We start from the raw sequence: 24,299 nt of genomic DNA on the forward strand, positions 1-24,299 counted from the left end.
ATCAGGTTTGTCCGATGCTGCCTGATTTTCGAGTCGTGTGAACAACTTCGATGACAATAAATCATACAAGGATTCCTAAGAACTTATAATTTTTCTGGATTCGTTTACAGTTTGCGCGTTGGCCTGGGTCTGCCGGCAGACTGATACTAATTTCGGAATATAAGAGAAATATTGCTTCGAAGAAATATATACTAACCTAACTAAACCTCTAGGAAATATCTGAGGCTGTAAATATTTTAAGTGTTCTTTGTTCACTTTGGAAGGAAGTGTTGTGTCCATCTTAAATAAGTAAATACTTCGTTCCAAGAGTATAAACACTGCCATAAAAGTCGTTATCTTTAGAATCAGTCCGTAGAATGTTTGCTGACATGTTTTTCATAAAGTACTTAATCTGTTTGACTTCGGGTACTTAGTTTCAATTCTGCGTAAGATTGTATGAAATAATTATTTATTTTTACCACATCGCGATGGCCTCAGAGAGCTCACCTACTTGTTAAATCTTTGTTACTAATTGTGGAGACGTGTTTACGTGTAATAGAATGTTCGTTTCCATGGTTTTGAAAGCAAATTCATCTTCTTTATTTCATGATCACGAAGACAAAGGTGTATACAGTATAGAGTGCATCTTTTATTTAAGACGATTGCTTTGCCATTCCACCCAAATCTTTTCATTTCTGTCAAGTATTTACTTGTTTAGAAAAGTCACGTGGTTTTCTTAGCAGGTGTTAATTACTGGATACCGTTCATAGTAACATCGGCGATCTCTGTATTATATGAGAGGGTACACTACATAAATCCGAATTACTTTTTTACGAATATGAAAATAACGATTTTTAAAATTACGAATTTCATAGTTCCGAATAATTCACAATCCCGAATTTTAAGTTTCCGAATAACGAATATCACGAATAGTTAATAAACGAAATTTCAAACAACATATTTATTAAAATGACGAAAGTCAATTTTCCGAATATTATTATTTCGATGTTTTAAAAGTACGACTTTTTATTATATCGAATTGTTAAAATTACGAATCCCGAAGTTTTAATATTCCGAAAATACAAATTCCCGACTGTATCTTAGTTAAAAAGAAATAGTTATTAAGAATAGTGTGTATATTAACAGCATAATCACACACACGCACTCACGCCTTGTACTAATGTACTCCCTTGCGGGGTAGGCAGAGGTGCATTGCTGCACCCACTTTTCGCCAGAGTGTTATGTTAGTCCCAATGTAATAGGGGGCGGGCCTATTGCCATTTTACAGGCACATCCAAGACCCGAGAACAAATATCTGTGTTTAAACAAATATCTGCCCCAGCCGGGAATCGAACCCGGGACCATCGGCTCAGTAGTCAGGTCACTAACCACTACGCCATTCGGTCGTCGAATGCGTAGTCGCTGCGCTCCGCTTTGTTTTTCGATATCTATGTGCACCTAACACGCTCCTCCTCGCTTTGCTCGTCGTCGCACCTATCTTTAGATTTAGGTCCTAAGGTTTTTAAGGTTAACACCGTAAAAATCCGAGCAATTTTATTGCTTTGTTGTGTTACTTAACAACAAATACTACAAATAGTTTTCTATTTACAATATTTTAACTCTATATTTGAAACGCTCCGCTCCGCTTCGCTGCGCTTCGCTTTGTTTTTCAATATCTATGTGCACCTAACACGCTCCTCCTCGCTTTGCTCGTCGTCGCACCTATCTTTAGGTTTAGGTCCTAAGGTTAAACACCATAAAATTCCGAGCAATTGTTTTGCTCTATATTTGAAACGCTCCGCTCCGCTTCGCTGCGCTCCGCTTTGTTTTTCGATATCTATGTGCACCTAACACGCTCCTCCTCGCTTTGCTCGTCGTCGCACCTATCTTTAGGTTTTGGGTCTAAGGTTTGTAAGACGTTTATGGTTTTTTTTTGTCAAAATCACGAATTATCACATTTTCGATCGGGATTTGAATTTTTCGTGATTATAATAAATCGGTATTTTATTTTTCGTATGCTTAAGTAATCGTATTTTTTAACGTTCGTGTATTTGACAATCGTAATAACAAATCTTCGTGAATATTATATTCGAAATTATAATTTACGTGATTTTTAGAATTCGGTATTTTAAAAAATCGGTATTGCAATATTTCGTAAATTACATATTCGGTGTTTTCAAATTCGGAAAAAAGTTTTTCGGAATATTTGGGTGTTCCCCATATGAGACCTACGGATAAGTAACCTGCAGAATCAAAATGTTTTAAAGTGTGTCTCTATCAAACAAAAACAAATATTTTTCATTCACTTTCATAACTTGCCAACATTGAATGGCTGAAGACGGTTGGGCTAACAAATTATTGATTCTGTACATGCGTTTCCTACTATTGCTATTTACAGCACATTCTGTAGCCGTCAAACTTTCTATGTTTGGAGGTGGTTCGCAGCTAGCACTGCGCATGCGTGTGTGTTTCGCAACTGTAAACCGGACAGCTGGACTTTATGTTACTTGTCCATTTGTCATTATTATTTTGTGGACTAGTCTTGGAGATTCGCAATGCGCGTAAACTATATATTTCAGCTAAAGTTGCATTTTGAAGCATGATAAGTAGACTGTAAGATTAACATCCTTCATTTCAACCTTTTATATTATTTCCGGGGTAAAAAAGTACATAGATATAAAAGTAATAGAGGATATTTATAGCCAATATTCGCGACAAATGAAATAGGCAGCCGTTTAAGCGTAGAAGAAGGACAAACAAAAAAATGCACTTTGTATAAACTACCATTGTAAACATAGGTCAGTTATCATTTTTAACTAACTATTAAATGCAGTAATAAAACCTTGATTGTAACATTAATCAAGAGTATACTAATGCATAATAGCTAGGCATCGTCTCTTCATCCGCCAAACATCCAATAAGTGCATACAATTTTAATCCAATCTTGTGTTTACATGCCTAGATCTCAAGGCCTCATTTACAGCTGCAGTTAGATTTAATAGCAGGTTAAGTTGTTCACCTACTTCGAGCTGTTTGTGCGAGCTTCGCATCGCATGTTGTCGCACAATTTCAGATAATAACAGCTCTCCGTCCAGCGTCTGCTATTGACCCTTTTAGTGTCCGTCCCAGCCTTGTTTGACTTACTGATTAGTTATTGTTTCGATTATATTAGATACATTACATAGTCTACTATGTATTTAAAATATAATTTCCATTGTTTGTGGATGTGGATGCTTCATAGAGCTAAGAGTCGAGAGTAACTGTGGCTATTTTCAAAAGTATCACGAATTATTGCGGCTTATGGCCCATTTTCGTATTTCATTAGCTCCTGTGTTTACATTATAATAAAGTTTTTAAAAGTTTGGTGGGACGTTTATGTAAAAAAATATCAATAACCAACAAAGATCTATCTATTCCAATTTTGGTGGAGTCGTAGACAATAGTCAGTAAGGAAGTAAGGGCGCTGTAACTAATATAAGTATACTTAAGAATATACCTACATAAAATCCTAAAATTACGAAAAGTACACCAGTAATCTACAACATTTGATATTTGTCGTGGCATTGCCAGAATATACTCAAAGTGCCGGTCAGCGCAACTAGAAACTTCTGTGAGTAATGTTTGTGCTCCTCTCAATAATTACTCCGTGAAGGTCAATCATTAGTTACGGACAAACGAAGATTCTGACGCTGCAGGTATAAACTAACTGTTTGTTTTTAAGCCTATTTTGATTGTGTTTACTTTTATTTGTGCTATCATTTTGTTGTATGACCTATATTTTGTCCTCAATCTAAATCTACATTGCTTATAGAGTTGTCGTATGTATCAGTGGATTTGTCTGTCTCTCCAAAACAGATTGACTATTTCTCTGCATCTAGACCGTTGTCAACATATTATTTTCATTGTTCAGATGTTAAAAAGGCAGACTCAAAAACAAAATCTCGATCGCGCCTGAGCACAACCATCGCGCGCTTTCATTTCAGTGCGCCCGTTGATGTCTTTTGTACTGCGGCCTCGCGCTCGCGATAAAACAAAATTATACTTACATTAATTGTTAATTGCATAATAACTGCATTTTCAGCTCGAAGGTCACTTTGTTGCACAAATAACCGGTGACTTTTCTTCGTTAGATGCTAAAGTGTGCACTTAATTCTGTATCCAACGATAAGATTGATGATAACAAATAATTATATTGTGATGTTTTTGTAATTGCATCTGTTGTTGAATGCAAGGTCAGGTGCTGATTTTGAAGCGTTATGTTTCTGTAACTTTTTGGGCTTGTAGTTTTTATTCGTGATTGACTGAATCTATTCATGTAACGCTTTATTTTACCAATTTTAAAAGTGATTCTAAATCCTTGATGACACTACTAATGATGCTCCTAAGCTCTCACCGTGTCATTGATCTTTACAATCTTCTCTTAACTCGCTTATCGTTCACTCGCTGGCTTTTACTAACTTGCCGACTGGAAGCTAGTAAACTAGCCCAGTCACATCGAGCCTTAAAATAAAGTTTATATACGAGTATATGTCATTGCGTTTATATAACATTTGGAACCGGGTCGCTAGTAAAATAGCCTGAAGCCAGTAAATCACTCGCACAGTTCACGCGGCTGACGCCTCACTTTCTATCCACTTTTAATTGTTATGTGCGCGGGCGCATGCAATTTTACGTGACTCCCAGTTGTAGCGCGCCCATTTACATAGAAAGAAAGAAAGAAAAATCGTTTACTTACATGTATAAGTATAAACTATCTAAAAAGTGATAAGCTAAGAAGATGGCAAACTTATGTCAAATGGCTGTTAGTGAAACGAATTCAGTATGATTGCGTCCACAAACATACCTACTGTATCCGTCCGACAAGCAGTATGTTTGTATTATACGTATGCTTCTATTTATTCTGGTATTATTTTTTCTATTTTACTATGTAACCATCATAGAACGAGAAGTACTTATATTGCTAGATCATTTTTTAAGAGGCATTTAAACTACTAATACATATTAAATATGATGGTTATTAATGAAGTAATACTGCGGATTTTTATTAATATTAAAGAATTATTAATGTATCCTTTTATCGGTAAGTAGGTACTAATTGTTCGTTTTTGTAGAATTAGGTTATAATCAGACATTTCATTAAATAATATATTTATTGCAGCCTTGCGTGTTATTAAACTTTTTTTATTATACGAGAACAAGTAAACAATTCAATTATTTTCAATACATGTACCTATAACTCAAATTATCAGCGATAATATTTTAAGAAGATTTATTCGGGTAAGTAATACGAGGTATAAAAACGCATGGTATAACATTCACAAGGTATACGCCCATATGATATAAATTTATTAAGTATAACGATCACTGTGCATAACAAACGAAAGGCATAATTACTAAATACATAATTTTGTAAAGAATAACGTTCAAAAAGTATAATTTCAATTGATATATCGATTAAAATATATAACGTTTATAACATATATTGTTCACCGTATATAATAACATTATGTATAATGAACAAAAAAAAATATTATTATTGGAGCTATGTTGGGAGACGCTCCGCTCCGCTTCGCTGCGCTCCGCTTTGCTTTTAACGAACATGTGCACCTAACACGCTCCTCCTCGCTTTGCTCGTCGTCGCACCTATCTTTAGGTTTTGGTACTAGGGATTTTCACAGCATTATTATTATTGAAGCTATGTTGGGAGACGCTCCGCTCCGCTTCGCTGCGCTCCGCTTTGGTTTCGACGAACATGTGCACCTAACACGCTCCTCCTCGCTATGCTCGTCGTCGCACCTATCTTTAGGTTTTGGTACTAGGGATTTTCACAGCATTATTATTATTGAAGCTATGTTGGGAGACGCTCCGCTCCGCTTCGCTGCGCTCCGCTTTGGTTTCGACGAACATGTGCACCTAACACGCTCCTCCTCGCTTTGCTCGTCGTCGCACCTATCTTTAGGTTTTGGTGCTAGGGGGTTTGACGGCGTTGGGTAATTAAACACAGATTATATGCGATATGAGAAGAACTTTATACAAAATTATAGTATATATTTTAATTGATATACGTAATGTATGTTATACGAATCGATATTAGTCCTCGTGAGTGTTAGTTATTTTGATATTATATGAAATGTACGATATACCAATTGAATCTTATACCTTATGAAAATATAGATTTTGTTGTTATACGTAACGTTCATTATATGTTGTGAACGTTATTAATGTGAAATTATACATTTCGTTTTTATACGTCGCAATACGCACCCGATTTATTCATATTATATCTCTGTACATTGCCATATCTGATACACTGACTATCAAATTCTAGGCTAGCCTATTTAACAAAATACACCTTTGCATATGATACTGCTCTATCGGAGCGTGTCTTGAAATTGAAATCGTAACACAACTTACGTCTGTTATTGTTAAATAACAGTTCAATTCTGAATGCACATAACAATGAAAACTGGTGCATATTTAATTTATTATTTTATACTATTTCTGTCACAGCTAATCAAGTCACATCCATGGGATATATTATCCTATGCTTAAAGTAAAATTAACAAAATACAATCTTTAGATGGAGTTTAATAAGGACGTTTACACCAAAAGAGCGACATTTCGGATGTTATTCCTATTGTATAAACACCTTATCTAAGCGTCTTCACATAACGATAACCAATGAGCAGTGATGTGTATTATGATCATACCACCGGGCTAGGACCCAGCAAACCCTTAAACGCCGCTTATAACTTTTTTCCAGTAGAACCATAAAATATAATCACAAAATATAATCTGATTTCGGTTAAGTTATTGTTAGTTTTTATACGATATCTTCAAACTCTTATCTTCACATTCCTGTCAACCAACGGTGTTAAAGCTGTTACATAACTTTGTGCCTCCATTGTATTTACCGACATAAAGCTTCTCGTATTATGCGAGTGACGCGTGTCCATTGAGTCGAAAACATAAGTTATGCGCGCGTCCACGCCGCTTCCAATTAACATTGCTTTGACACCCTCCCGTGCTCACCGAGCAATGAATGTCGTTTTGATTATGCATGAATTTGTTAAGGTGATCTTATAATACTTTTGAATATACTTCAAATATCAATATAATTATCTGCTAACATCTATTTATCATGTAGGTAGTGGCTCACTAAAACTTTTCTTCGGTGATTTACTGTTTTTGAATAATGTGAACATTCGATATCATAAACAGTTAATGTTTGTAGTTTCAGATATGTTTAGACCTTAATGGATTCGCTTTAGTACCTGAAATACTCGGTCTTAGCAAACACTCATGATTATCAATAACACTAAAATACTATTCATGCTCAAAACACTATTGCACCTCTGAAAGCCAGTTGTCAACTGTTAGCATAATTCATTTGAATCCCTGAATTTGCATGGAAGTCATACATTCATTCATTACTTGTCACTTGTCCCTTTCACTGATTTAATGATCTATATACTCGTACATAGGTATATAGTATATACTATATACATTACATATGTGACACATGTGACGTGTTGCGTAAAGTCACTATGTGCCCACAAACAGGTGTCTCAGAAAGCGTTAAATTATCTCCCATCGAATTAAAATGTAGATTTTATGCAAATTATTGTTTACTTCATCATGTTTGCAAGATAATCCACGGTGACAGTGTTTAGTACTGTTTAATCGTGTGTTAAATTCTTAAGTTTTAGTTATACTTTACCTATGTGAATGAAATGTACGAGTACCTAGCTGTTAGGCTTCGAATTTAGGTTTCTATTAATATGTTTCACCATCGATCATCTTCTACTGTGCATCCTATACTCTGCTAGTCATGGTTATTGTAAAAAATATCAAATTTAATTAATGATGATGAAAAATTATACCAATAACCAATTATATGACACAATGCATTGTAGCAATTAACCTTGAGCCGCTTAAAAAAAATCACACCAACGATAATTATTTAAACATTTCCAAATTCGCCATTTCAATCAAAACTTGCAAAAAAACGGAACATCGCTTTATCATTCTCACCAGAGACACCAATGACGTCACTCATCAGGTTCAACTTGACTCGAAAATTAAAAATTAAACTACATGTTACCTAAAACTACTTTTAAGTAGTGCTTTGCTTGGAATTCACGACCTCACAGGTTGAAAATGACAGATGAATTTTCGAGTACATTTGGCATTCAACTCTGCACTAGTAGTCGAAGCATGCACCTGCATCTACCTCGGCACGCAATTCGCAACCTTAACTCATTACAATAGGTATGATAACTGCGTGTGTATGTGGACTAGTGTTGGGGTGTTGGGCAATAGTGCTCGGTGCAGTGTGCGTTGCATAAAGTTGCGCCACACGGTCACTGCCGCTGTAAGGGCGGCCGCACCCTTCGAAACCTCTAATTGCGCCGAATCGGACGCATTCCAAAGCTTGTTAAGTTTTCGGCTTTCGTCTCTTTCCTCGTATGATTCACAGATAATGCGCGTCGAAATTGCTTTCATGTGAAAGCCGTGTTTTTGCGCATGAATTTTTCTTATGGGTATATTGTGTTTTACCTTAAATTTATGTGTTACTTAATCATTTTACCAGTGGATTATGGCCTGATGACGACAATTGACTTTAATAGCCCCACATCCCTGTTTCCTGTACCAATGTGTTTGTGATTAGAGCTTGTGCACCAAACTATCCTAAAACTCGTGTGACGTAACACACTCCTATGAAACATTTACGAATGGGAGAGTGCCGTTAGTCACAACACAATCTTGTGTTTAACCCCTTATGGGTCCCTATTATCTTCCATAAACCCCTCGTCTGTCACTCTAACCCTCTCTCTCTCCGCAGCGCGTGACAACCTGCGGGCCAGCATGCGGCTCGGCCGGCGGCGCGCCGTCGCCCCCGCGCCGCGCCGCCTCCAGCCTGCAGTCGACCAGCACGGGGTCGCTGCCGGACTACGGGACACAGATCGTCGACCCCTATCGGCTGTTGGAGGACGACCTCACCGGGATATATGAGGATATACGATCTGTGAGTTGTGTTTGTTGTTAATTTGGGTTAAGATGGGGTGGTAGGTTTGTCGTGCACGCCCTAAAGATGATAGCAGATGATGATTCCAGTTTATAAAGCAGCAACACTTGCTAGCTGTCGGAATACGATACAAATTGTTGCTCACTGTATTGTATACATATAAAGGTACCTAAATTGTTTTAGGATGATTTATCAAGGATGTAACTACTGTAAAAAAACTTAGGTAGTTTTTGCTAGAGCGCCACGCGACTTTGAATGACAGAAAACCAGAGATCAGAAAACGTAAAATTGTACAGGTACTTGTGTAGTTTACTCAAACTATCGAATTATGCATTCATTTATCAATTTCGGGGTAATTTGGTTAGATTATAAAACACCTAGTTAAAGCTAAGTAGACGTACCGTTAAATTACTTACCACACTTTGTTTCACACGTAATAAGTACGCGATAATGATCATCCTTTTTGTTTTACACCATGTTTAAGTGTTTTATTACCTTCTAAGTGATTTAAACAAGGTCACAAATCAATTATATCTATAAAGTACCTAGCATTAAATAAAATAATTTTCAAACACACGTTTAAATTTTGTTCAATTTAACTTTTACTTAATACCACTTGCATTCAGTTCTGTTAAGTGTTTTCATTCAACCTTCTTTATAAAGAGTGACCTAGATTGCAAACCAATCGGTTTAAATCAATTCAAAATCTCCAAAGCGCAAACTCAATTACAACAACAAAAGCTTTATTGAATGCAAACATTATATCACCTAGTATTATTCAATTTAGAATACTTTGCTAAAACATTGCATGCCACATAAAAATATGAAAATAACAGTAAAATATTATAGATTCCTGGCAACCAGAGCACTATTACTTGCCGTATAAGTATAACTAAAAGCACTCGAACCTTTTCATTTTTTCGTGATACAAGCAACAGGGGGGTCTCTCTATATCTAGGAAAACGGCTTTATCTCGTTTTATTAAAATGCCGATTGCTCGACAGCTCTCGTTCGTTCGTTTTTCGTCAGTATAGAGTGACCCTCCAGGCGCCGAAGGGGCATCGGTCAATCGCTCGCGTCCATTACCGCTCGAGTAAGTGTGTCAAAGTCGAGACGTGACGCGCAGTGGATTGCGACATGCAACCATCGCTCATAATTATTGAACTTTGCGTATTATTATCTTAATATAGAGATGTAGGTATCTATAACTTCCATTATTATTATTATTATACAAAAATAAGGACGTATTGAAAATTAAAAACTCTCAACAAACCTATGTACTAGGTTATGTGGTATACCTTGTTTTGCTGTCGCGTTGGGATGTCCGGGTGCATAAGTGTTTGTTACTATGATCACTCGGTAAAGCCCCGTCGGTAAAAAAACTGCAATTTCTTAATAATTAATACGTTTGTAAGACTCGAAGTCGTTTAGCAGCTACAGTCATCTGTCATAATTGATTTGACATTTGATTGTACAAAACAAAAAACTATTCGTCACCTCGTTAAAATCTGTAATGTAATGTTATATTTAAAAGTTCAAATCCATTGCTTAATTTTAATGAGAAATATAGCGTTTATTGTTTTTTAACTTTTTAGATGGGAATAACCATCTGTAGAGCTATGTATTACTATTAACCTTTGAAGTAATTTGTCTTAAAATAAATAGATTGTTACTTATTTTAAACTGACTTAACAAATAATTTAACTATTCATAATTTTCTTCTTCCATAAAAATCCTATTTATCCATCCTCTAAACCCGTTCAAAGAGTATACGACCAACGAGTTCCTATAACTTCTTTCTTACAAGCCAGCATCTGTTTGTTTACATCGTCGGCTTTGCGTAAGGTTTCCTTTTTCAAACATTCGCAGCAGCCAATCGGAAGCGTCGCCGCCCGCGTCTTCGGAGCATTTACGTAGTTAGGTACGGCTGCGGCTCGCCTACTTTCCACAGCGGAAAACTCGTCTGGAAGTAGGCCCCTCCGTGAATGCCGCGCGGCTCGTTTCTAAACGGTTTTCCACATACATTGCCACTCGTGGATAATTTTAAAACTATTAAATTGACCGAGTATTCAGTGATAACGTAATACTATAAACTTTTTTACGTTGCGTCCTCTTTGCCAGGATTGTTTAAAGTATGTGTGTTCTAACGCCCTCAATTAGCTTATTTTTGAAAAGTAACTGATTGAATATTAATGTATGCTTGATCATTATAATCGTATTACAGGTACCTAAACATTAAATGTATAATGGTTTATCATAACTCATAAGGTTCAACTTTACAAGTAATATTGTCACCTTACCTACATACCTACATCATTTAAATAAACAGCTATTTAATAATCGATCGTATTTTTGCTATAGGTAAGTACTTTTTACAACTCAATGAGCTAAATATGTCTTGATTTCAATGAACGCTCATAGCTTTGTAATGTTGACTACAGTGGAAAGCTCCAACACGTATGCGTTAACTACTTAAAATAATTTTAATAGGTACTTTTTACTGTGTTAACATATAGAGGTTGAAAACGAAATTTAGTTTAATTACTTATTTTACAATAAATTCACAGAGTATTCAAAAAGAAAGTAAGTATTTAAATGGAGCCCTTCAAGTGTTTCTCAGCTTTCGCGTAGATAACAATTTTTTTTTACTTATCAGAGCATAGTTAAATTAATCAGATTACTTAAAGTTATAATTAATTAGTACAGTAGTGAGTTTGACTATAATTGACCGCGAAAGTGCGGTCTTACGCGGAACGAAGGTGACCTTGTTTCATGAAACTGCTTAGATTAGACTCACGCTAAATACATAATGAACAGTAGTTTAAACCTCATGGTTTGCTAAATTAATTAAACCTTTTCTATTACGCTATCCAAATCAGGGCTTGCACCCAAAGGTTGTCTGCCAGAAATCACTTTTAGTGATAACACTACCTTTTGTACCTATATGTTACATTGTTATTTGATTGTGTCCTGTTTTATTGTGTACAAATAAAGTATAATATGTCTATCTCTATCAGCTTCAGTTAGTGTATCGATAACTGGAATCTAAGGTTCATACGATTTTGTCAGGTTGTAACTTTTTATGTGTCAAAATAGTATGAAAGTAACTACCAGTACCTATCTACATCGGTAGGTAGAGTTATTGAAACTGGCATTTAATAATGACCGCGTGTAGTGAACACTATACAAGTCTGAATCAGGCAATGGGTCATAACAAGGTCATAGCATAACTCAAGACTTATAAGTTTAGTAACTAATATTAATTTGACTAGTTAAAGTTACCAAACCATCTAAATCGATCTATTTATAAACTATGGTTTATATGGAAAATGTTACGCATTTATAATATATTCACGGTTCTGATACAATTTGTATTAATTAACATTAACAAGTTTATTTTGTAATTTCTCCAAAAGGTTATAGTCCTTCACCTCTATATGATGACCGTATTGTATAGATAGTGTCGTGGTTGGCAACTCTAAATCTTTGAATTCAGCTTTAGACTGTGTTTAAAACTCAAAAAAGTAACATGATATGAATTAAACTGTAGATGCTATCGTAGCTCGAAAACTCATCGACGCATTTAAAAAAAATTGCTTCAAATATAAACTTTTTGAGTGATTTTTTAAAATTAAAATTTACTACTACTTTAAAAAGAAATGCCTTTTTTGGCAGAAATTATAACTCTGTTAGGGTGTCTCCAAGACTAAATAAAACAAATAATGATACAATAGAATATGATTTTATTCAAAGTTAAATTTTACAATTATTTGTAGATTGTCAACATTGAGTCTACCAACATTTCAATAAGGCTCAGTTACTGAGAAGAAAAAACGGCGAAAGAAACTCTTCAATGATAACTATATATGCCTGTAGATGTAGAGGTATAATAAGTCTCTAATAATGTGGTAAGGAACTGGTCTCAGTCGCACCTCTAATATATTAAATATATTTATCGCTTTCATTTTCACCCATATAGCGGTACCGTGACCTTGTTCACCAATTCACATCATATTATTATTAAACTTAACCTACTTGTAATGTTGTATGTATGAGGCTTGGAGACAAAGTTAAAATTTAAATAAAAAACCTTATATTTAATCTATATAAGAAAAAAATGCGGATTTGTAGAGCTTATGTTAGTAACCTCTTCATTTTAGGTGAGATAACGTTATCTTGGCCATCAAACTTACATCGTACCTGTGACCAAAGTTTGAGTTATCTAACGCACCAAAGTCTACATTTCATTGTGTTTGTTGTATTTATAATATTGTTGGTCAAAGCCTCCACATTTGACCAACAATATTCGGTAATGCGACATTGACCTATTGCCAGTAATTGGTCAAATAAAATATCGTGTCTAGTCATTGTAGTGCTCCTATACAAGTGTAAATGCAACCCTGATTCGTTGGTTATCTATTGCGTAGACTTATGTGTGAGATAACTGTTGTTGCGGGTGGCATTGACTACTGTGTTAGATAATTTGATTGTTTGCATTATGTGATTGATAAATAATTTAGTCTGAATGGAAGGCCATTTAATGTGTTACCTACCTAAGTATATTTTAATGAAACTTTACTACCCGGCTCTCATCTTTTTTACACTTATAAATACTTTAAATAAGGGGATTATAAAACCTAAGTATGTATCGTTAGTTCCACAGGTATGATAGACCATAAAACTAATTCGTAACGAACTGCAAAAAATATACAATTTCTTTATATAAATGAGGGAGTTATTAGACATATTAGATAAAAAGAATCGGTCTCGCGTGTTGGCGATCGCAATTTTCCACAAAACCTCGGACGGAAATCAATTCCCGAGGCATTTCCATTTCAATGCTGCCACGCAACACGTCCGGCGCGTGTGTTGCGTAGCCGCTGCGGTACCATGGTGCTCCTACTCATCGTTGTTCAGGAATAGGCTAGTTTAAAATAGAGATTTAAACGGTACAGTCTGGGCAAAGAAACCTGATCGCTCAGTAGCTTTATTTATTTATTTATTTATTTATTTATAGACACTTTATTGTATACACAAAACAAAGACAAAAACATGAAGAAAGAAAAAGTAAGAAGTACACAACACACACACAACACAGAAGCTTTGTCTGTGTTGTCCCTCTGAAAGGACTTACCCAACTCCTTTTTGCCCTATCACAAATGTCACAAAATAAACAATATATTATGTACCATGTCCGCATCAGTGAAGAGTGAAATTGTCGAATAAAATACTCAGTGCCATTCTTTACTGCCCATAAGCAGCCTGTCGGGACAGTCGACTACAAAACGGTCTTCCCCAAAGCGGAAGGTTACGTCAACCTGTGATTTAACCTGCATAACTGCAGACTGGGTCGCTGATGTAACACGTCATTGTCAGTTTATGTCCCAGAGAAATGACGTCACTCGTTGTAAAGCTGTCATTGTAAAACCATCACTCTTCTCTCGAGTGGGCAGTTGATAGTTTACTGCTGAAGTTATGAATAATGTGGATGTCCATCACTTTATGGACAACTCCCATCCTATGTTAATTTAATTTATGAATGTAGCTGATATTTTAAGACTACCTCGTGTCTGCATGGTATCCACACCTACCTACAATTAACTTTAATAAAAAGGACCGTCTACTCTTGAACTATTATAAAATATTTTGCATTGAGACCAACCGACAGCATAACTAGCGTTACAAAACGTAATCATGAAAGTTTTAATTTAAATAAAACTATCAAGGTCACGGGGTTAAAGTTCGCTCGAGTCGCGATCGAGAGTCGGTGGTGGCGCAGTGGCTGATGCGCCCGCGCATCCATCGGCCTCGAGTTTCGTAAGACGATCGAACGGTCAGCTTCGCAAGTAGCTGTACACTTCTGTACCTTGTCGAACTATGAAAACGTCAATGTTTGAATGAATAAGGTGGTTTGCGAGTTTGACAAAGCACGAAAGTGTATTTCGAAGCTGCCTGTACGCGTACGGATGACTCGATCGATCGTGTTATTGAGTTTGCGTTTGAGATCGGTGAATTAAGTACTTTATGCTCTCATAGAGCTATTGAAATTTGAGATATTGCTATCAAAATAAAATCTCACTTGACATTAAAATTTGTATTCAGCGTTGTCGATTGGTTAAAAATGTTTGCGCTCTGAAGGCTAATCATTCTATAGATACTTTTGTTAAGTTTGTGTCAAGTATTTGTCTATGATTAACCTTTTGTTAATGTTACAATATGCTCCGCACATAAAATAATCGTTTGAATTTATTATTAATGGTCAGAGTGACCCTAATGTTGCTCTTGGTACATGAATGGTCGAGCTCCTTACAAAATATATTAGAATTTTTAATAAACGGCATATTGCGAACCGAAACTGGTTTAATATAAGCGGCAACTTTGTGTTTCACAAAGACTTTGGCTTTCGAAAGAAGTGTCGTTTCGATAAAATATGTATGTGATACTGTTTTCGACACTGTCCGCGTCACACAGTTATACTGGATTCTAAAATAAAATAAGATTAATAATACACGCCGAAAGTCAGAAAGCAGCAACGTTCATAAAAAATAATATGAAAGGGAAACACATACCTATCCGTAATAATGATGAAGCACACATTATTTATATAGATTATCTGTAGATGATTAGCTGAGTACAGAAGACAAATAAAAGGGTAGAATTGAATTTACAAAAGCCATACCGTCCAATGCCCTAAACCGCAAAGTACCCATTACAAATAGTTGCTGCGCAACTCAAAAAGCTAAACACATAGGCCTTGAGTCTAGGCACATCCTAAATGACGACACACCAGTATCATCACGCGACACACTAGAATTAACCCCAAACAATGGGTTGGTCCCGACAAAGACTAAATTTTGCAGTTTCACAACACTAATAGAGTAGGAACTCATTGTACTGCTGGGGTTTTGCTCAAAACGATTTAACCTGAAGGCCCGCTATTGCATGGATTACCGGATATAATTCAATTGTTATTGTCATCTGTGCAAAAGTTGCGAATGCAGTGAACAAATGAATAAAAATGTTAAATATACAAACACATGCTATAGTTTTGTGATTTCGTAAACACTTATTATTTAAACACTATTAGAATAAGCGTGAAATGGTCGTAAGTAAGACAGAAAGTGACTCGTAAACATAACACATTATACTTCATTGTTCACGGCTCTCGTAGCAACTTCGTAGCGCTACGACTTTTCGTAGCACTTTGCATACTATGTATCTGGAACTTTGCGGGAAATAGATCGCAGTCTTGATCTCTTTTCTTATTTTCTTTTTTAATTTAGAACTATCTTACTCTTTGTAAATTATTATTAGAAAACAGTATTACAGCATTAGGTATGCGTTCCACTATCCAATGCCGGAATGATTGATATTTTCTACCTGTAACCAAAACATCATTTTCATCGTATCGATCTAACTCCGTCCCTTTCTCTCCCCAGGAGTTGGAGAGGAACACAAACCAGTCGGAGCTGAACACGATCGCCACGTACTACTTCGACGGGCAGGGCAAGGCTCTGCGGCCCATGGTCGCCATACTCATGGCCCGGGCTATCAACTACCACGTGTATGGGGAGAACAGGTGAGACACGAAGAGACTATACTATTATACTTAAGACTACTAAGTCCACCAACCCGGACTAGGCCAGCGTGGTGGACTAAGCCTAAAAAACCCTTCCTTCATTGGAAGGAGACCCGTGCCCCAGCAGTGGGGACGTGATGGGTCGTGAATAGTAAGCCGAAAGTAGTGACGATAAGGTCCCCTGAATAACTTATGAAAATCCCTTCTCAAATTGCTTTGAAATTATAAACTTTTGACAAGTAACCAATAGCTATCCCTGCTGCATGGCATCCGTAATCTATATCCTTAAATCTAAAAAATATTAGGGTAAAAGATCCTAACCTAAAAAATCGAAAAAATATTTGTCTGACTGATACTTGACTTCAGCGTTCACTAACGAGATTTTTGCAAAAAACAGCTGTTAACAATCTAGATCAGTGGCATGATTACAACAATTCATACCCGAAATTGCGTAGGGGACTTTCAAAATGCTATAATTAATACAATCAAGAATTAGATTTTGCGTTATTCCTATTAGCACCGTTTAGGTAATGAGGTTAGGCAATATGGGCATATCGGCATAACCTTTGTACATTCCTTAGTAATGTGCTAATGTTACCTCAAAGTTAGTACTCGGTATTATTGCTTTCGCTCGCATAAGTATGAGCCCTTAATGGGGTTGTTGAACCACTGCGAAATGCAAGAATTGAATTGTGACTAGGAGTACTACCTACTAAAGTATTTCATATGGGTGGTTTCATACATAATTTCATAACTACTATAATTAATTTATGGTATGGTATGGACTTATGCCTGTAATCCCAGAAGGCAGCTACTAAGCCGGGAAATAAAGAATTATTTAAAAAAAGTTTCGGTATGTATTTTTTTAAAAATCTGTATGGTAATTGAATATAGGTATATTTCACGTATGGTCATGATATCCAAATTATATGTATAAAACTAATGAGAAATATCTCAAATCAGAATGTAACATGATAGTATCGGTTGACAAAGGAAACCCACTTACGGTAATTTAACGACCCGTTGACGAATGAAAAGTAAAATAATTATTAACCACCTGCGGTCGAAATAACAACAGGATAAATTGTTTGCATTCTACAATTGCAATAATCGTTGTTGATATCAATTATATGGTTGTAAAAGAATAATTTGTCAGCGCAATCCCATAAAATCGCCATGTTTGGTGTCATGAAAATTAACCAAGTGTTATAACCAGTGTTTATGCAATACGGTACTGCATGATATGAGGAGATGGAAGAGTTAACTGATATTTGAGGTAGTTCAAAGAATCAATCAAAGAATAGTTTATTTCTTTCTACAAATTCAGTAACAAAGTAGTGACCAGAGCCTCACTTGTAAGTTAAAAGAAACCTGTGCCAGTGGGGCCCCGCTCTTCCGTTTAGTATACAATTCAATAAACTTAGGTAGTTAGAAATATAACAAGTAGTTGGTAAACAATTAAATATTTAAAATAAAAACAAGTTCAGGTAACAGTTATTTTCCTTACCTCTGCAAATATTGTATGTTAAAATCATTAAACATTATTTAAAGGGCTGCTTGTAGTGTACATACCTTATAACATTTTATGAAAAATTATATGCGATTTTGGTAAAATAATGTAGTCTTAGATACTAGATTAATGTAGGTAGCTACTAAGATAATTTAAGGAGTCCTAAGGAGACCTAAACCACAAAAGCAACGGTTAACCGCAAGTCGAAACCAAACTCATTATTATGTACCTAAATTTGGGGACAGATCTTAGCTCAACACCAGTAGCTATACCTACCATGAACCCACTTGGTGGTATAAATATGATATATCGAAACTCTACCATGCCATATACACTTTTAATACAACGCTGTAGAGTCGTTATTGGAGAAGTAGCTTTCCGATTTATCGAATTCGCAAATCTGGAGTGACCTCCAGGCATTGGGATTCACGTCATTCAAGTATTAACATATGTAGTACGCGTGTTGGATTCTTTCACACTTAAACTTCGTCACCAGAATTGTATTACGCAGCGTTTCCGTGACATGAATAGCCTTTTAGGCGTAATCAAATCAATCATGTCTATTTTTTCTGGTTCACTTAGAATAATCAATCAACCATCGCATAGGTTTTTTAATTATTTCTTACCATAGCGTCTTTCAGAAGATTGACGAGAATGCTAAGATTTTGCGAAAATATATTCGTTTCCTATATGAATTTCCGTAATTTCAAATTCAATAAATTACTGCTACTACTGATAAAACTGTTACAAAATTTCTGGTTATAAATTAAATATCTCTCTAAACAAACATTTTAAATGGGAATAGTTCACTGACTGCTCAGCGTAGTGCAGTCAACAGGGGTGACTACTATTGTTTGACGAAATACAAAGTTTCTGAAAGCTTTCAAGCGATCGGTACGTTTATTGCAATGAGATAGAGTCGCGTTTAGCACAGCAGCTCTCCGAACCTTCATGTTCCATCATGCAAGATCGTAAATCTTAGAAGTAGCCTTCTGAAATCGAATAGGTCTCGATTGAATACGTACCAACTCTCAGTAACCTGAGCTGCACACAGAAGCTGGCTCCTAGAAAGTCTCACATAAGGAAGTGGTATCGTAAACAAACTAATGGACGGGAAAGTTCTACTGTAACCTAATATTAAAAAAAAAAACGTAAAATTTATCGTGTTCAAAATATTTTATTTAGATCACAAATGTGGAGGGAAATGCTCCACAGCACACGGGACTCATGGCCAAGGTAGTCTGTTAAGGTTGAACTGATGTGTTTGTTGGGAGAAGTCTGTACGTCCAGAGTTTGACCCATAAATGTGGGACAGACATGCTACAATGGTAAAAGATTAAATAGCCTGCATTGCATACGTAAAACACATACCAACTGTTGGTTTCAATAAACCTCTTCTGGCAACCCTGCTTACTCTATCATTTGATAACGTCTCTACATCCCTCAGAATAATAACGGATGCATGCATCCGTGTTGTGAATTTCGAATGTTGTTGTGTTTCTTCTGATGTCTTTAATACATATGCAGATGATACTCATTTGATTACACGCTTTATTTAAATAAGTGATTAATTTGCAAGTTTACTGTAATGTACATAAAAAGATACGTACATGACTTCTGAACAGTGACATTAAAGTTACATTAAAAATATGGTAGTTATAGTTATTAGAAAAGGGGAAGGCAACCAGTGACTATGTGCCACATCGACTTATTGTTGATTTAAAAACTTTAACACCATATTTTACATGTTGTGTTAACCATATTTAACATTTTGAACCTAAAATAATCCAAATGTTTACATTCTTAATTCTGACATACATACATTCAGATAAATAACCAATAATAAAGAGAATAATTATTGTTCCCTTAAAAAAAATACTATTCATTACCCAGACACACAAGAGCGTTATGAAGTAACCCAGTAACACAATAATTGTGCAGAGTGATATTGAAAGTAATCTGTTCGTTATCATTGTTATCAAACAATGTCCAGCCACAACGCACTGTTATTCTTATCAAATTACTCTATCTCTGTTATCTTGTAACAGAAAACCTTGCAATTTTGCGCACATAAATATGCTACCGGTTTTTTTTCATTTGTATATGGTTTCCAGGAATAAATAATAATGCCTCTACTTATAATATATTTTTATAAAGTAAACGTGTTATGTAAAGATTGAAGATTTAAGATAGTTTACCTCCAGGGCCTGTCATTCCAATGGGTGCGTATTGCGACGTATAAAAACGAAATGTATAATTTCACATTAATAACGTTCACAACATATAATGAACGTTACGTATAACAACAAAATCTATATTTTCATAAGGTATAAGATTCAATTGGTATAACGTACATTTTATATAAAATCAAAATATATAATACTTACGAGGACTAATATCAATTCGTATAACATACATTACGTATATCGATTAAAATATATACTATCATTTAGTATAAAGTTCATAATCTGTGTTTAATTACCCAACACCGTCAAATCCCCTAGCACCAAAACCTAAAGATAGGTGCGACGACGAGCAAAGCGAGGAGGAGCGTGTTAGGTGCACATGTTCGTCGAAACCAAAGCGGAGCGCAGCGAAGCGGAGCGGAGCGTCTCCCCACACAGCGCCAATAATAATAATGTCAAAACCCCTAGTACCAAAACCTAAAGATAGGTGCGACGACGAGCAAAGCGAGGAGGAGCGTGTTAGGTGCACATGTTCGTCGAAACCAAAGCGGAGCGCAGCGAAGCGGAGCGGAGCGTCTCCCCACATAGCACCAATAATAATAATAATGTCAAAACCCCTAGTACCAAAACCTAAAGATAGGTGCGACGACGAGCAAAGCGAGGAGGAGCGTGTTAGGTGCACATGTTCGGCGAAACTAAAGCGGAGCGCAGCGAAGCGGAGCGGAGCGTTCCCCACACATAACGTCAATAATAATGAAAATACGATACGACAATCTTTTATACTTTTTGTGCATTATACATTATGATAATTATATCCGTTGTAGAATATATGTTATAAACGTTATGCATTTTAATCGTTATATCAATTGAAATTATACTTTTTGAACGTTATTCTTAACGAAATTATGTATTTAGTAATTATGCCTTTCGTTTGTTATGCACAGTGATCGTTATACTTAATAAATTTATATCATATGGGCGTATACCTTGTGAATGTTATACCATTCGTTTTTATACCTCGTATTACTTACCCCATTCCAATCCTCAACGATAGATTACAATATTAATATGATCCTTCTAAATTACCGCCATTTTCTCCTGTCGCACCCTAGCCCCTAAATAGCCACTATATTCATCTCTTTCTCTCTCCCGCGCAGTGCGATATTGCCGTCTCAGCGGCAGGTGGCGATGATCAGCGAGATGATCCACTCGGCGTCGCTCATCCACGATGACGTCATCGACCAGAGCGACTTCCGGCGCGGCAAGCCGTCCGTCAACGTACTCTGGAACCACAAGAAGGTCAGTTCCTAATTTGAAATTGTTTCTCTTTTGTTTTTTTTATTCTTAAAAATATATTACATACGGCCAGGATTGTGTTGGCTGTTCGGACCTAAAGCAAAGAGGTCGGTAAACGCGTAATGTTGGACAGATTATAAAAGCATTCATTAATTTATCAAAAGATATTAATTAGAATTAGAACATTTCGATTGTTGTCGAGAAAAAACTATAATATAATGATCTTCATCAATATCTACACTGTGTAACTTAATATTCTTTCTGCCCATTCATTTAATGCCCCATCTGATAATTAATTTAATTCTTCAAAGCGAATTAAAGTTGTCTTCACAATTTCAATGCTGATCCTTTTATATTCGCGCACTGGCTTCAACCAACGTAATCACGTATAGACTGGATTGCATATAGAATATGAATCAATGTCTATTGTTAGGTATGATGTAGGGTCCCTTACGGCGTCGATGGAGGTGTAAATACCCAGATCACTACGTGCAAGGGATGTTTAATCAAGCTATTGTAGGCAATAAATAAAGTTTTTCTTTCAATGTGCGTCAGTAGCTACTTTGTAAGACTTTTTATGCCAACGGTATTCGTACCGTTCGCTGGTTATGAGCGTATCTTATGATCTCTTACTTCTTAAATACAATACGATGTAATTTACGAACAAGCAGATAAATTATTTACTAGGAATAACAATAGAAATCTGAAATTCCTTCTCTGGCGAAAGTTCATGTCAAGCGAAGATACGGGATTTGAACCTTCGACCTTCGCTTCTCAGATACCATTCATGGATCTACTCCTTACAAATACGTATAAACCGCTGCACTAACAAGTACTCTATGGCATTGTAATAGAGGTGAGAAGTTCGAGATAGAACTTTGAAACTTGTGACTGGTTTTCGAACCCCCTGCTTATACCACCTGCGGGCTAACACTAGCCTAGGTCAAAACTTTCAGGTTTTTCGTGGGATGAAATATTAACAGCAAAAGCGAAAGAGATCAGGATCCACTCCCAGTGCTTACACTGAAAAATGCTTTATTAATTTAAATAGAGCCTTTGTCTCGAAGAAGAAGACGGTGAAAAGGCATATATAATTATTTTATAATAATTAGTATAGCTTCTTTTTAATATCATAATCTGTTTAAATTAGTGATGGGCCGAATGTGGTTTGAACCGAAGTTCGGCTTCGGCCGAACATTCGGTTAAAATGAAAAGTTCGGCCGAAGTTCGGCCGAACATTCGGTATTTTTTTTACTTTTGTTATTGTCAGGGAAATTTACCCAAAATACTGAACAACTTCATAAATCGTCGCTGACATCCAAATACAGCTGTTATATAAATTTTCGTTTGTCAAGAGGGAAGTATACCTAGGGAAATAGGTATTTAGGAAAACATTTGCTATCACTTGTGCATTCATGCCCCAAGATCAATGCAGTTCGCCACTGACAATATGTACTTTTCTTGGTGAAATTTTTATTTCGGAAGAAAACGGTTTTTGACGTACTTAAAAAAAAATCTTTGATTTTGATGTTTTTTTTTAAATACATTGTTTTTGTTCAGCAATGACTTGATTCCACACACAGTTGACCAAACTACTTTCATACAACCTTACATAGGTATTGTACGAAATTCCAGACACAGTTTTGATGGCAATAATTACGTTATTTGAGGTGCCTAAAAAGTTTGAATTTTTAGCAAATTTTGAAAAAAGAAGAAACTATGAACCTAGTACTTAATTCGATATGTCGGTGAAAATTCTAAAAAATCATGGAGTTTGGATAATATTTAGTACTTAGGTTGTAGAAAAAAGTTTTCTCTTTTTTTGGCCGAGCAAGTGCTTCCTACTTAATCACGTATAAGTATTTAACTTTACTATGAAACAGCTGTGTTTTTCGCGATTTCAAAGCGGTACAAAAAGTGTCCATGCATTACGGTTAGAAACACCCGCCAACACAAACGTTGCAATCAAAATTCCACAATGTATTTCATACAAAATTGTAGAAAAAGATGTGCCGAATGTTCGGCATTTGAACCGAATTTCGGCCGAATACCGAAGTTCGGTTAAACCAGCCGAAGTTCGGTTCAACCGAATGTCTACCGAATTTCGGCCCATCCCTAGTTTAAATGAATCAAAGGTGAATGAAGCGAATACGTTATCCTGACTACAAGAATGCGCTAAACTATGCGATGTCGGTTAGAAGGTCACGAATTTGTATGTAAGTTCCGATCTGATAGCTGTCTGGATCAGGAAACCCCATCCGTGCGCGGCATACTCATTACATAACAACGACCGAGTCCCACCGTCATTAATACTGCGATCAGTTTGGAACCGTGTCGAAATGATGGTTTATCACGTGTCTGCTAGCCGCTTAATGTGACAGAGTTCTTGGGGTCACTCTTCATGACGAAAAACGAAGTTTCGGAACGCTGCTCGAGCCTGCTGCGCGAGCCATGACTCTATCTCGTTGTATTAAACGTGCCGATTGCACGACAGCTCTCGTTCGTTCGTTTTTCACCAGTATAGATTAACCCTCCTGTGGCGCAATGCTAAGTGTCTTAGTACCGTGTTAGAATTAGGTTTGTTCTAATTAGTATGTACGTGGGACCGTGTGTAAATCACTTGCCGTCTCGAAAGTGTAATCGGTGGATCGATAAGGCGCGGTGGATTCCATTGTTGCTATGGGTGGAGGCTTATTTGTGACACGATTTGTGCAAATTTGA

General features: G+C 36.2%; 1 protein-coding gene across 1 annotated transcript in view; it reads left to right on the forward strand.

Annotated features, from left to right (window-relative positions):
- LOC105391780 (all trans-polyprenyl-diphosphate synthase PDSS1) overlaps positions 1-24,299 on the forward strand; it is a 55,446-nt gene that overhangs the window by 12,108 nt on the left and 19,039 nt on the right. The window contains exons 2-4 of the mRNA XM_038122028.2: positions 8,825-9,007; positions 16,447-16,586; positions 21,440-21,581. Coding sequence (XP_037977956.1) covers positions 8,825-9,007; positions 16,447-16,586; positions 21,440-21,581 — 465 coding nt within the window. The remainder of the gene's footprint in view (positions 1-8,824; positions 9,008-16,446; positions 16,587-21,439; positions 21,582-24,299) is intronic.

Source organism: Plutella xylostella, chromosome 9 (assembly GCF_932276165.1).
Source record: "Plutella xylostella chromosome 9, ilPluXylo3.1, whole genome shotgun sequence".
Lineage (NCBI taxonomy): Eukaryota > Metazoa > Arthropoda > Insecta > Lepidoptera > Plutellidae > Plutella > Plutella xylostella.